This window comes from Sinocyclocheilus rhinocerous, unplaced genomic scaffold (assembly GCF_001515625.1).
Source record: "Sinocyclocheilus rhinocerous isolate Xijiao unplaced genomic scaffold, SAMN03320098_v1.1 scaffold154, whole genome shotgun sequence".
NCBI classification, from domain to species: domain Eukaryota; kingdom Metazoa; phylum Chordata; class Actinopteri; order Cypriniformes; family Cyprinidae; genus Sinocyclocheilus; species Sinocyclocheilus rhinocerous.
Window position 1 is genome coordinate 11,711 of NW_015659335.1, and position 14,740 is coordinate 26,450.

Genomic DNA, 14,740 nt, shown 5'->3' on the forward strand with positions numbered 1-14,740 from the left:
ACACACACACACACACACACAATGAAATTTGCTATATTTCTGTATTTATTTTTTATTTAACTTTAATTTATTATAATGTAGTACAATATAATTGAATTAATTAGTTATTTAGAGAGGGGATCATTTTACAGACTGTTGAGAAAACCATCCAGATTTTTGCATGGCCAAGCACCGTTCACAAATTTTCATAAATCTCTAGTTGTCTCTCTCACCAGCGGGCTTTGCTTTCAGTCTCTGGAGACGGAGTGTGCTGACAACTGTGAAGCTGTGTTTCAAGGTGTATTAAATATGGGGCAGAAACACACACTCAAGACTGTGAACCTGCTGGATTAAACTGTCTCTCGGATGTGCCTGTTGCGATATTATTTTTAGATTTTGCATTTACCAGTGCGTATGTGTGCCTGGGGTAAAGAGATGCAGTTTAATATGTTGTTCCTGTATCAAGGTCTTTTAACAAGCATCTTTTTTTCTCTCTGAATCTTTCTTTTTTTTAATACAAAAATAAAATTTTCACCCGATCCAAAAAAAGCTGAAAAGTATTTGCACCACACTGCAACAAATATGTTTCCTGTAATCTGCATGACGCAGATAACGAGTTTGCTATTTATGATTTTTCTCATTTACCGAAAAATGTTTTCCGTTCTCACAGCTCTTTTTTTAAAGGGAGAAACTTTATACATTTATATATCAACTTTGGATTTAATCGTCTTATCTCTTCATATCTTTTTCCTTCCAGCACTGAAAAGTTCTGCATCCTTTCATGAGCAGAGACGAAGTTTAGAACGAGCTCGGGTTAGTCCTTCACTGCGGATTGTTTTTTTTTAATCTTCTCTTCCTAACGAAGCCAAAATAAACTCCCTTTATTTCTCATACTTTCCTCTTGTATCTCAGACCGAGGACTACCTGAAGAGAAAGATCCGCAGTCGTCCAGAGAGATCAGAACTGGTCAGGATGCACATTCTTGAAGGTGAGTATTTTAATAACGCCCCCTGCAGTTCAAACACTGACACACACCTCAGAGAGAGACTATGATTGAAGACTATGGCTGCGTCTGAAATCGCACACTCTCTGAGTTGGCACTTCTTTGGAACAAGCAATTACTTAGAGACTGTTAAAATGTATGTTCTATATAGTATGAATGCGTATAGTATGACTGTAATCTGGATGCACTACATTCGTCCATATGTGACCTACCAGTGTCAGTTGAATCACTGCCGTTCATGAATCCTAGCAGTAAAGTGTCCATTGTATGCATATTTTCAAAATCACACTGGAAATAGTAGGTAATGTGGGGATTTTGTACTGTTTTATAAATACTGTGAATTCGGACATACTACTTGCATATTGTTTTTCACCTACTATATAGTAGAGAAGTATGCGATTATGGAACGCAGCCTGTGCTTTAAATAAATTCATTTAAAGTGTGGTCCAAATGTTTATTTTAAAAAGAAGTACAATATAAACTGAGGTACATGTAGTGAACAAAGTGATCCGGCTCATGATGCCTGTGTTTTTTGTTAACTGTGTGTATTTCCTCTTTACAGAGACGTCAGCAGAGCCGTCTCTTCAGGCCAAGCAGCTTCTGCTGAAACGAGCTCGACTAGCCGATGATCTGAATGACAAAATCTCCCAGCGGCCCGGTCCGATGGAGCTCATTCACAAAAACATCCTGCCAGTGCACAGCAGCCTCAAACAAGCCATCATAGGTACTAAATTAAAGCAAGAAGCACGGTATAGTATACACACTACAGTAAAATTTTCTCCACAGTTTGCTGTTTAACAGGAGTAGTAGTTCCCCCTTGTGTCGGTACAGTTTAATTAATTAATTTTTCTTATTAACTTACTTTAATTTTAACTACTGTCTATATATTGTATGTCAAATTATATTGAATTTTTTAAAAAACAATTATGGTGATAATGTAATTTATTGTAAATATTTACATTTATTATAAAGAAGCTCAATATCAATTTCATTGATTAGTTGTTGCAGACTTAAATATAGTAGCATTATATCAGTCACAAAAATTGAGCATTAAGAAAATATATCTGCCCACCAGTCAGTTTTGAGTATAAGTTTAACAAAACTTTAAGATAATTTATTTAAGCCATAACTTATTGAACTTTCACACTCCATTTTATACTCAACATACGCAACCCATCTGAATTTTTATCTGTCTATATATATATATATATACAGTATATATATATATATATATATGTCTCCTCAATCGTCCTATTTGTCTCTTTATCAACGTTTGTTTTAAAGGGTTCATATGATGCGATTTCAAGTTTTCCTTTCTCTTTGGAGTGTTACAAGCTGTTCGTGAATAGATAAGATCCCTAAAGTTGCAAAGACTAAAGTCTCAAACCCAAAGAGATATTCTTTATAAAAGTTAAGACTTGTCCACGCCCTCCTAAAACGCGATTTCATTACACCAAATACACAAAATAATGTTCTGTTTTAGCAACGTCATATGACCCCTTTAAGCTCCATTTTAACTCCCATGTTAATACTCCTATGGCTGCTAACATTTGCATGTATATTCCTCTCACTCAACATTTCCTCTGGATCATTCCCTATTTCCCCTCAATCTACATCCATAAGCAGGCGCTCATTCCAGCGCATCATTAGCGGTGTGTGTGCATTCATCTTCATATTTATATCCTGCCACATTCCTGCAGCAGTGCAGTGGGTGATAATTTAATGCAGAGTTATGGTAATGTGATTGGTGTGCGTCAAACATCAAGTTAAATTAATTAGAGGGGAATTTACATTCGTGTTCATACAGAATACGCCACTCTGTGGTGGCATGAGTTGATTAACCGTGAAGTTAATGCAGCGTCACACAATGCAGCACAGTGAAGGAATGCTGAAAGCACAGAACGACTTAAACTGTTTTAATCCCTAAATAACCTAATTAGAGAGTTAATGATTATCGGCATAATGCCACTCTCTCAGAACTCACTCAAATTAAATATAAATAGCATGCACTGGAGTTTAAAGGTTTTATTATTCACTCTGGGACAATATTAGTGCAGCGTAAGTGAAATAGAGAAGCAGTGCACTAAAGATCAGAGGTTTCTTTCATGTTGTTTTATTTTTTCTTATTTAAGATGACTGACTATTACTATTGCCACCACATTTTTTATTCATTCATTCATTCATTTTATTCATTCATTATTTTATTTTTTTTCATTTTAATTATTTAAGTCCCATATGTTTGAGCTGTGGGCAAAAATTTTATTTTAATTCATGCAGTTTGTTAAAGAGAGGTGGACTATTACTTGACTAGGCAATCACCTGGCAGAAAAGAACGCAAAATACAATGCTGAAAATAAACCCCTTTTTAAAATGCAAAAATAAAAATAAACTGAAAATGAACAAAACATGAGCCTGTAACCAACCACATATTAACATGCTAAAAACCACTCAGAATACCTTAGCAATTGCGTAGCAACACCTTGACATTGTGGCAGCGAGGTTTGCATAGGTAAACTTCACTTATGCTTTCTTGAGAAAATGAAAATCTTGAATGTTGTATTTTAACCATCCTTTTCTTTTTCTTTTTGTTTTTTTACACTTTCTCTCCCTCAGAGACAGAGTTTCCAAAAGTAGAAGCGGAGAACTCTTCATTTGACGAGGAAAGCAGTGACGCGTTCTCACCGGAGCAGACACTCCACCAGGACTCTCCCCTCGGCCAAGGACACTTACCTTCCCCACCTGAGATACTGGCCAATGAAACAACACCAAAACAGGTGCTGTATGTCAATTTGCGTACTTAAAAAAAAAATTTTTGTAAAAAAAATTTAAATTATAATTTTTAGACCTCAAAGTCATAGAATTTTTTTTTAGTTAATGCAAGATGTTCATCATGTATGTATCAAATATACATCATGTATGGTAATATAAAATTAAACTAACTAATCCAGTTATTATGAACGAAGGTGATGAATTTAGCTCAATTTTAACACTAACATGCAAACAGTCAGTATCGTTTTTAACTAAATCTAAAACCATTAGAAGTAGTTCTTGTTATTTGAAAATAAAGCTTATTAAAAATTAGATTAAGAATTTATCAAATATTTTTCATATAATATTTATATTTAATTTTTAACTAACTCATTTCAGTTGATAGTGCATTTGTAATTGCCAGTGATTTTCTGATTTTCATTTAAGTACTAAAATTACTAAAAACTGAAATAAAAAGTTAAATAGAAGTCTCAAAAAATCAAAAGGACATGACAAAATGACTAAACCTTAAAATAAAATTTAAATGAAAACTGAAAATATAAAAATAAAAGCTAATTCAAAATAATAACATTAATAAAATACTTCAAACAGTATCAGTGTTATGTCTAAAGTATGTTTTTTTTCCCATCACCAATAACATATATACTTTTAACACACAGAATGTGAACTGAGTGTCTCAAACAGGTGGTCTCCACTTTTAACTAAACCTGTACAAATCTTGGCAGTTTCCGTAAATCCCCTCTAAGGTTAATAAAGAAATAATCTTCATCAGAATATCACACACTTTGTTGAAGTCTTCGTGTAGCTCCTCGTGCTCAGTCAGCTCTCAAGAGCCCTGAATTATTTGCAGATCTTCATTCAGCTCATTCCACATCCACACAGACAAGTTCACATGCGCTTATGCTAACAAGCATCACACTTGATCATCTGCACACATTAATGGTTTGGTCCTGTAGTCGCGTTTACACACACATGCCTGTGCTCTCTGAATGCAGTCACGCAAACATGATGGAGTTCCTCAAGTTCATGTGCTTCTCCGGATTTTCTTAGGTCCCGCCTCCTCCTCCTCCTCCACCGCTGCCAAACACAGCTGGTCCTGCCCCTCAGCAGAAACTAGCCAATGGAACAACAGGCCACAAGCAAGCTCCTGCACTACAAAAGGTGAGAGTTCCTCATTAAACCCAGGACAGCTGGAATTGCAATTTTTTGCACACATGAAATAATGCCACAAGATAAATTCTCTTGTCTTTCTGTCTCCTTTAGGGTGGTAAAGTGGGTAGTGAGCGCCCTATTCAGCGCTTTAAGAAGGTGAGAGATAACAAACCAAAAGTGAAGAAGCTGAAGTATCACCAGTATATTCCTCCGGACCAGAAAGCCGAGCGTGAGCCTCCACCTCTGCTCGACTCCTCCTATGCCAAACTCCTCTATCAACAGCAGCTCTTCCTCCAGCTGCAGATCATCAACCAACAGCAGCAAAACTACAACTACCACACCATCCTGCCTGCTCCACCCAAGTAAGACATGCCAGATATCAACTGCATTGTTTACATATATATATGTATACATATATATTTTTTTTTAATGTATATAATTTTTTAATGTATTTCTTTTAAACAAATACTTTTTTTTCCCCATGTTTTTGAAATAAATATTTTATGGTCACCACAGCTGCATTTATTTGACCAAAAATACATTTATTTAAAATGACTATTTTCTGTTTTAATATGTCACATGATCCTTCAGAAATCATTCTAATATGTTGATTTGATGCTCAAGAAGCATTTCTTATTATTGTCAATGTTGAAAACAGTTGTTCTACTTATTATTTGTGGAAACCATGATACATGTTTTCAGGATTCTTTGATGAAAAGAAAATTATAATTTACATTTAAAAAATCTTTTATAGAATTGTATGTACAAAATCTTATCTTAATTATTTTTTTTTTTACACTTTACTTAGGCCTCCTGCTGATCAGCAGCCTGCCTCAGCCAATGGCCCGTCGCCATCCAAAAATAGCATGCCCCCTCAATCAACATCCACTAATCTGACTGGCCAGAATCAGCAGATCACTGCAATTAAAATAGGGCCTCTGCCTCCCAACCTGGATGAGCTAAAGGTTGAATCCCCTGCTATGATGATAATTCTGAATTTCAGTACTGATCACTGACTGAGAGTCAGATGAGCTCCTCTCACATCCTGTCATTCTCTTCATTTCCTGCAGGTTGCAGAGCTGAAGCAGGAGTTAAAAGTGCGAGGCTTAACCGTCTCAGGCGCCAAAAATGACCTAATTGAACGGCTGAAGAATTTTCACGGGCAGAATGGTGGCACCAATGCACCAGCATCTTCTAAAACCAACACATCATCAACCCCTGTATTGGGAGGAGTCTCTTCCTCCACCCAATCAGCAGACAGGAGCGTGGTGGTTGCTTCCTTCCCATTTGTAGCAACTGCAGAAAGGGGTGGAGCTCAGACGACAGCGTCTCAGATAATGCAGTTTGGCAGCACTAGCTCCTCCCCTCCGGTTTCCCCCGCCCACTCAGAGCGCTCATGGACTGGAATGAGCCCAGATGAAACAAGCTGTAATGGGGATGCTTTTGGGGAAATGGTAAATGTCTCCTTCTGTGCTTTCTTACTGCTAGTCTTCACACTAATAAAAATAGGTAACTGAAGGATAAGCAACTGTGAACCGTTATCAAGTGTGTAAAAAGTAGCATTTACAGATAAGCTTACCCTGTGTCTGCTGTGGAAGCGACCAGTGAAGCACTGCACCACAGCAGCTAGAGGCTGTTGCATGTGTCAAAGCTGCTTGTCACCTCTGAGTGTTTACTCACCAAAAACCATTCAGATGTGAGCCTCAGGCTTTAGGCTACTTTCTACTTTATTTTTAATGACATTTTGTTAGTCTAACAATTGAAAACATAATAATTGATTTTATTAGTAATAATATAAATAATCCAAACGTTAGCTACAGTAAAATGAAAATAAAATCCTTCTTTAGTTTTGATGAAAATCTGTTGGTCTAATAATTGATCAAATATTTTAAAATATAGAAAATCTGTTGGTTGTATAGTTGATAATAAAATAGAAAAATATTTAATTAATTATTAATGAAATCAGTTCAAAATAATAGTTAATAACAATAATAATAGAAATCAAAATAATAGTTAGGTTACATTTCAGCAACAGTAAAATAAAAATAAAATCTTTTATACTTTATTTTTTATTGAAAATCCTTTATACTTTATGTTTAGTAAAAATCTGGTTGTTATATAATTGATAATAACATAATAATTTATATTATTCGTTATAATTTAAATACATTTATTTTAAAAATAATAGTTAATCTGGACTTCAGCAACAGTAAAATTAAAAGAAAATATTACTTTGTTTTTAATTAAAATCAGTAATAATAATATTTTACATATTTTATTAATAAAAATTAAAGCAGTTTACTTCAAAATAATAATTAGGCTAGACTTTAGCAACAGCAAAATAAAAGTAAAATTCACTTTATTTGTAATGAAAATCTAATAATTGATAACAATTTATTTTATTAATAATATTGCATCTATCATCTTAACTGCTCATTGCCAGAGTATGGAATTATTACATTTATACACATATATACTGTAACTGTTTTCTCAAAGAGTTTCAAGTACTCTGAATAGCTCTTAATATTTATGTATTTCCCATTCCTGTCCCTTCTAGGTGACCTCTCCTCTTACCCAGCTCTCCTTGCAACCTTCTCCTCCTCTCCCCTCCACGATCTGCATTAAAGAGGAGCCCGGCAGCCGGACGTCTCGGTCCTCCTGCTGTTTGGTGTCCCAGTCTGCAGCGCCCCCTATAGACAAGGACCAGATGCTGCAGGAGAAGGACCGGCGCATTCAGGAGCTCACACGCATGCTGCTGCAGAAGCAACAGCTGGTCGAATCTCTGCGCTCGCAGCTGGAGGGCAAACAGGTGAGCCTGCCAGTCCGACTGAAAGATGAACTTCCTGGTTTCACTATGGAGGCGGTCAGGGCGACCATAAAGAAAGAGGTCATAGAGGTGATTGAAGACAGCGAGATGGTGACAGAGCCGCCCGTATTCCCGCAGACGCAGTTGCAGCAGCAAAGGATGGTGGCTACAATAGAGCTGGAGCAGGACCGGCAACAGCAGCTCATAATGCAACAGAATCAGCGCAACCTGCAGCGACAAGCACATCAGAGGAAGAGGAAGACACAAAAACAACAGCACAACCAACAAAAACAAGTCAGTACGAAGTTTCCACGGCATGCAATTTCCTTTTTGAGATTAATCATATGATTAATTGTCATCTAATTAGAGTAATTAAAAGAACAGTTCCAAAACTACACAGTGATTGCTGCTTTAAGTCGTGATCCCGTTACGAAGGACCCAGCTTCTCAAAGTATGAACTAGGGTAACTACCGCTAACTAAAACGAAATTAAATTAAAGCTGCAGTCTGTAACTTTTGGCTCTAGAGGTTAATAAACAGAACTGCGTGCGTCTTGCGGAAGAACATTGTTGCCGGAGCTACATCTCTCTGTTTATGTCTATGGCGAATCACGCAGGTACTGGGCTACTCCGCAGCGGTACCTACCCGAACCAGTCTAAAATAATCCACATATAAACACTTATTATAGGTGTACCGTAGTGATTCAGGACAAGCCAAAAACACGGTTTGGAAAATGGATTCATGGTGTACTCGCTTATTATATCAATTTTGTAAATTTTGAACACAAAAAAGTTACGGACTGCAGCTTTAAATGAAAGAAAAAACTTAGATTAAATTTTACACACTAAAATTACTGGAAATAAATCAAAACTAAACCAAAAATAATAAGAATAAAAAATGAATAAATCATAAAAAAAGAAAAGCTAATAAAATGACAAAAGCATGTAACAAAATTACAGAATTTTTAAATGAAAAGATTGTAGAGATATTTTAAAAATTAAATAAAAAATTAAGACACTAGTGTTCCCAAGCTTGTGGTTTTTATACTGATGCCACGGGTTGTTTTTTTAGGAGGTTTTGACCTCCCGGAACTCCCTGGTTTTTGAGCGATTTTGGTGCAATTTGTCATTTTCTCCAGAAAGATTGGGCTAGTTTGGGGTACCAGTTGAGCTGGTTTTGTTACGCAGACCTGGCAACCCTGGTTGACACTGTATTTTCACAGTACATTTAGGAGGAAAATTATTTTTTACACTGTTTTCCCTGAACTTTTCCCCTGACACTAAGCACTATATTGCAGCCTCCTGGGGTTATGTTTGTGGCACAGCAGTAGTCAGACATTGAACTTTTATTGTAATAGAAAATCATGGATCATTTTTTGCTAACCTTTCTTCTTTTCCATTTTTCCAGCAGTTGCCTCAAGCACTTACCAACCAGCAGTCAAGTCCTGTTTCTTCATTCCCAGTGGATGTACTGAACCCAAACTCCACCCCCACCATAGTGACCGACAGCAATGGCAACCAGTTCCTGCTAACACTGTCGAATCAAAACACAGAGGCACCTGCCAGAGGCCGCCGCACCCAGAGCAAAGTAGCCAAACAGATTAAACTTGTGCCTTAGTGCTTAGAGTTGCCAAAATCTATACAATTATTATGTAATCATTGATGTTTATGTCATTTTCAGAGACTGCAGTCTGCACCCACCATGTTACACAACCAATCAGTGACTGAAGTGCTTAACAGTAACAACCAATCTGAACAGCCCATACAAACTGTCATTTTGAAACAGCCAATCAAAAAGGTTAGTACAAATCCACTTTTTTACACATTTTGATGTTTGGAATGAAATACTGCTGCATACTGCACATTATAGACTGTTTTTTAAATAGTGTGTGAAACAGAATACATTTCTTAATACAGAATACATACGTGACCTTATGATTTGGGGTAAAAATGTCTTACATTTTGTCAGTCTGATCAAATAATGAAAGGAGAAAAAGATTAGTCACAGCTGATATTACTTCTAGTTCAATCGCCACATTCATTCTTTAAGCTCTTAAAGGCAGAGTAAGTGATTTCTGGTAGCCAATGTTGATATTTGAAATCACCAAAACAAACACGCCCCTACCCCAAAAGGGTCTTGCCCCTATTTTGATAGCTCCGCCCCACATATACGTACGCAACCCAATGTTACATCGTGTCTACGGACGTGTTGAGACTCCATGATAGCTAATAGGAAAGGACTTTTGGAGAAAACGGCCATCTTTCCTCCATATAAATTAATGATATGTATAAAGCAACATCACTTATTCCTGACAAGTCATTAAACACAATTATGAGGCTTTTAAACCCACTTATTAAAATGTTAATGACTAATCATTGTCACTGGTGTTCAAAGGGCTGCAGGCATGAGCTATTAGCCCATTAACATTGGGACTAATTGAGATGCATGTTTTTACTTTGACAGGCACTAAAGCCAGACCTAAATGTGACGACCAATTACAAATCATCAAGCTGTACATCCGTCTCATCACCAGCCAATATCCAACCATTCTTCTCTCCAGTGGAATCCATGAACGACACCGAGCCCATCCCCTCATCTCCCAACAACAACAACAACGTAAGTGTTTTGTTTGTGTACATACTAAAAATCTATTCCAAAACCTGGTGTGCTAGACTTTGTTTACATTATTGTGCCTTGTAATGTAAATCGTTGTAAACAAATTCTAATGTAGCATTGCATGTACAGTTGCAGAAAAATGTATGAGAACCCTTAATATTCCCTTAACTGAATTTTTGCAAAAATGTGGCTCTTTGAATAATTTCTGAAGGATCATGTAACACTGAATACTGGAGTAATGATGCTGAAAATTCAGAAATTAATTAAATGTATTAATATTTTAAATAATATTAATATTATATTATATTATTGCATATATAATATTAATATTAAATTACATTCAAATAGAAGAAAAACAGTTATTTTAAATTGTAATAATATTTTGAAATATTACTACTATTTTTACTGTATTTTTTATCAAATAAATGTGAGCATAGGAGACTTCTTTCAAAAACATTTTTTTAAAATCTTACTGAACCCTAATGGTACTGTATTTAAATGGTAGTGTATTTAAGTAATGATAGGCTTTATTGAACACAGCAAACCTTGTAAACATTCGCAGTGCAGACTAGAAAAAAAATTGCTAACGAGTCATGAATAATCTGGAGTCCATTCAAAAAACACTCACAAATTTGGAGTTTGCTCTTCACAAGAAGCATTGCCTGATGTGAAGCATGCCTCGAGCAAAAGAGATCTCAGAACACCTAAGATTAAGAGCTGTTGACTGTGTAAAGCTGGAAAGAGTTACAAAAAGGGTTTTGGAGCAGAGCTTATGTTTGTGTCTGTACTCTATGTAAAGACTGTCTTGGGGCCAGCAAGAATCTTTTCTAAAGCTAAATAACAAAATCTATGTCATACGAGGCAGGAATTCTAATAGGAGTTGTGTCTAGACTGCTATATGGCACAGATTCTGTTAGTGGAGTACGGATTTATAGGTCTGTGATATTAATAGAGTGCAGCTTGTTTGTGCTAACATCTTAAGACCTTTATTGCAAAATGCTTGTTAAACCGTTTTGATAGTTTGGCATGGTATCATGATCCACACCAACCCTGCATAAACTGACTCTAAAACCTCTCCTCTTTTTTTTAATCACATTGTCATTTTATCTCACCAACCTCTTTTTTTATACCTGTTTCTTCCCATCACGTTCTGTCATTTTATGTTGTTATTTTTTCTTGTGGAGAACAATAGGAGTACTTTCATGCAGTTTTTTTTCATATAGTTCAATGGCAGTGTTGGGGGTAACGCATTACAAGTAACGCGAGTTACGTAATCAGATAACACAGATTCAGTATTAAAAATAATGCAACTCAGAATATTATTATGTTAAACAACACAAATATCCTTTATGTATTTAATCCCATTCTGGTGACCCATGTCTGTCAATATCCAAAGACATCAAAAACATCAAATAAGCACCACAAAAACAGGTCAAATGACTACTACTATTTAGGAGTTCAGACTTGGAATATATTGCATGAATAATATGGGCTACTCGTATTTTTTTCCTGTCAACTATTGTTTATGGAGATGAACTGCATGAAAATTAATCAGAATTCATCTGTTAGTGTTCCATGAAAATAATGACAGAACAAATCCTTTAATAAGCATCCATATCTGTCTGTCAGGAGGAGATGTGTTTGAATTTGGACCAGCATGCTTTGCTCTCTCCTTCCACCTTGTGTTCACCCATAGCTCTTTGTCATCAGGTACTGTCTCGTCCTCCACCTCTCTTCCATCTGCTGTTGAATTTCTCTGCGAGATTAACTTGTTTTCTTTTCATATTAATGTTTCTGACCATTCATTTGCGTTGAAATCCTTGATTTTTCACCACTTGGACAAATTTTATTTGTTTATTGAATGATTTCATGGATTTCGGGTAGCAGATCCAAGATCTGATTATTGAACGAGAACCCAGTAGCTCTCCATGTTGTTGGCGTATCTAATGATGTTGATGTTCTTGCAGGAGAATGGCTGTCACCAGCAGGTTGACGACCTGTTTGACATCCTAATTCAGCGTGGAGGTGATTTTTGATGATTTGATTTAATATTTATTGTCATTCAAAGTAATTTAGATGGGAGAAGTGTATAGGTGCTCGCACTCATGCTTTGTTTCCTGCATCCTACAGAAATCTCTGAGAATTTCAAAACCACGCCTGATCCTGTTCTCGAAAGGCTTCGGCCGAACACGCCCCTTTCCTCAAGCTCCTCCCCTCTCAGTCTTTCCCGTCCTCCTGATATGCCCCTCAAAACTTTAATTTTAGAACCTCAGCTTCCTTCAATTAAAGCACACCGCAACTGTGACACAGGAGGGGGGCGTCTTGAAGATTTCCTGGAAAGCACTACTGGCAAACCTTTGCTGGGAGTGGAGCCAGGAGGACCGACGACGCTAATTGTTGACCTCCACAACCAAATGCTCAGCACACCGAGTATCCTAGACCACCCACGTTCCCCAATGGATACATGTGACATGAGTTTTTCCAGTCACTTGCCTTCAGATTTGATAGACTCCGCCCACGATCCTATGGATTGGATGGAGCTCGGAATGGGCGGGACTGGAGGGGAGGGGCCTGGGATGGTACACATGAATGGACACGAGTCCTCTAGCTTATTTTCCACAGACTTTCTGGACACTTCTGATCTGAATTGGTCCAGCTTATAGTTCATGGGATATTGAAAACTGCTATATTTTTGGAAAGGGCCTATTGTGTGCTTCCTTTACATAGTACGGTTATGGTTTGTTTCCACCAGTGACAAGTATGGATATTCAAAATACTAATTTAACTTGGATTATGTTACATTTTGACGGACTTTATCCCTCTCCTTTGCTTGCACAAACGCTCACACCCCTGATAGCACACATATATATCACAGAGCCGTCTATATATATCGTTTTTATCTGGAAGGTGTCATTTGTTGTGCTTTTGTTCATCTGAAACACATTACCTAAATATTTCAAATTTGGATATTTGAACAAGATTTTTTTGTGTTTTTTATTATTTAAAATCTGTGAATTGCTCTTATATTAATGACACTTAAAACAAGATGCTTTCTAGATGATGGAGTCTTTCAAACGCCTCGGTGATGTATGTGTGCTTATGGAAACATGCATACAAACAAGCAATAGACCCGGGTTTTGCATCAATTTTAGCTAATTCATTCACTAAGTGCAGCTTTCGAATTAAATTCACCTTTTAATTTGATTGTGCAGCATTAAACAAAAAAAAATCTGATTTGTACCTGCTTTATCAAATATAGCTGGTAAACTTATGCGTACTCGTTATTAAAAACTCAATAGCTTTGAAATATACACCTGGATTTTACTATTTATAGTACTGAAGTAATGTTGCTAAAAATTTTATAATATAAGCCAACTGGTTTTGTAAAAAAAATTTTTTTAGCATTGACATTCATTTTAGCATAAGGGTATTAATAATAATGATTATAATAATAACAATAATAATTTGTTGTTGTTGTTGTTGTTACTGTTATTATTATTAATAATCATTAGTACTTAACACTGTTTAAATTCAGTTAGATCTTTGTTAACCAAGAGACTCTCAGTAGGTATGTGTATTCAGTTACTAATTACAACATTATCTGTTCAACATTTTGTATATGTGCCAAAAATATTATTTTATGACTATATAGATAGTCAGTAAGCTATTCAATATTTAATTGAATTATAAAACAACAATTGGACTATTCTACTTAAGCCATTTTTTTTCAATATGGAAAGACAAGCCATTCAAACCATGTTTTTATTAGCGTTTGCTAGCATTGCAACCTGATGAGAGCTGCCAGATGAAGTTTTAATTGCTATGTTAATAGTACAAGATCCAAAAATGCCCAGAGTGCTTGACAGTTAAGAGTATGACTCCGGATTAATAGCTTTGTGTTACTCCTTATCCTTGCCAGGTTTACATTACCTGTCATCACCAAAGTACAGTTTGAGACAAATTTTTAGCACATTTTAGCAAGCTGAAAAGAGGTCTTACTGTTTCATTTTTTTTTTTAGATCCAGTAAATAATTCTAAATATTTTGATCAAACTGTGCATGCTATATATTGTATAAGTTCTGGGAAATTACTTTATTACATTACATTTTAATTTAATGTTCTTAAAAATCAAACATGCCTGTACCTTTCAAAAATATTGCGTCCATCTTATAGATCTCAACGGGAATTATTAAATGTTTTACTGTATGTATTCTGCATTGTATATGAACTAAAATGTTGTATATGCCTATCACAGTACACAGCGTACTGTATGTACTGAACTGTATTATATCAATACTTTTGTCTGTAGGCTGAAGTTTTGATAAAGGAATATGAGCCTATAAGAGATAATGAATGTTTCTAAGATGATCTGAATGTATAGTTCTTAGTGTATAAAAGATTAAGATATACACAAGG

General features: G+C 35.9%; 1 protein-coding gene across 4 annotated transcripts in view; it reads left to right on the forward strand.

Annotated features, from left to right (window-relative positions):
• The window catches only part of LOC107723606 (MKL/myocardin-like protein 1), a 21,784-nt gene extending 8,018 nt beyond the window's left edge, over positions 1 to 13,766 (forward strand). Inside the window, exons 3-17 of one of the 4 annotated variants that reach the window (XM_016532320.1) lie at positions 737 to 792; positions 892 to 967; positions 1,545 to 1,706; positions 3,596 to 3,756; positions 4,802 to 4,912; positions 5,015 to 5,265; positions 5,712 to 5,868; positions 5,974 to 6,357; positions 7,461 to 7,712; positions 7,848 to 8,003; positions 9,116 to 9,295; positions 9,389 to 9,505; positions 10,172 to 10,324; positions 12,292 to 12,349; positions 12,455 to 13,766. In XM_016532320.1, coding sequence (XP_016387806.1) covers positions 737 to 792; positions 892 to 967; positions 1,545 to 1,706; positions 3,596 to 3,756; positions 4,802 to 4,912; positions 5,015 to 5,265; positions 5,712 to 5,868; positions 5,974 to 6,357; positions 7,461 to 7,712; positions 7,848 to 8,003; positions 9,116 to 9,295; positions 9,389 to 9,505; positions 10,172 to 10,324; positions 12,292 to 12,349; positions 12,455 to 12,987 — 2,807 coding nt within the window. In that variant the 3' untranslated portion in view covers positions 12,988 to 13,766. Of the gene's footprint in view, positions 1 to 736; positions 793 to 891; positions 968 to 1,544; positions 1,707 to 3,595; positions 3,757 to 4,801; positions 4,913 to 5,014; positions 5,266 to 5,711; positions 5,869 to 5,973; positions 6,358 to 7,460; positions 8,004 to 9,115; positions 9,296 to 9,388; positions 9,506 to 10,171; positions 10,325 to 12,291; positions 12,350 to 12,454 lie in introns of all 4 variants that reach the window. The other 3 variants (XM_016532317.1, XM_016532318.1, XM_016532319.1) reach the window with 3 other exon arrangements.
• The last annotated feature ends 974 nt before the right edge of the window (positions 13,767 to 14,740 follow it).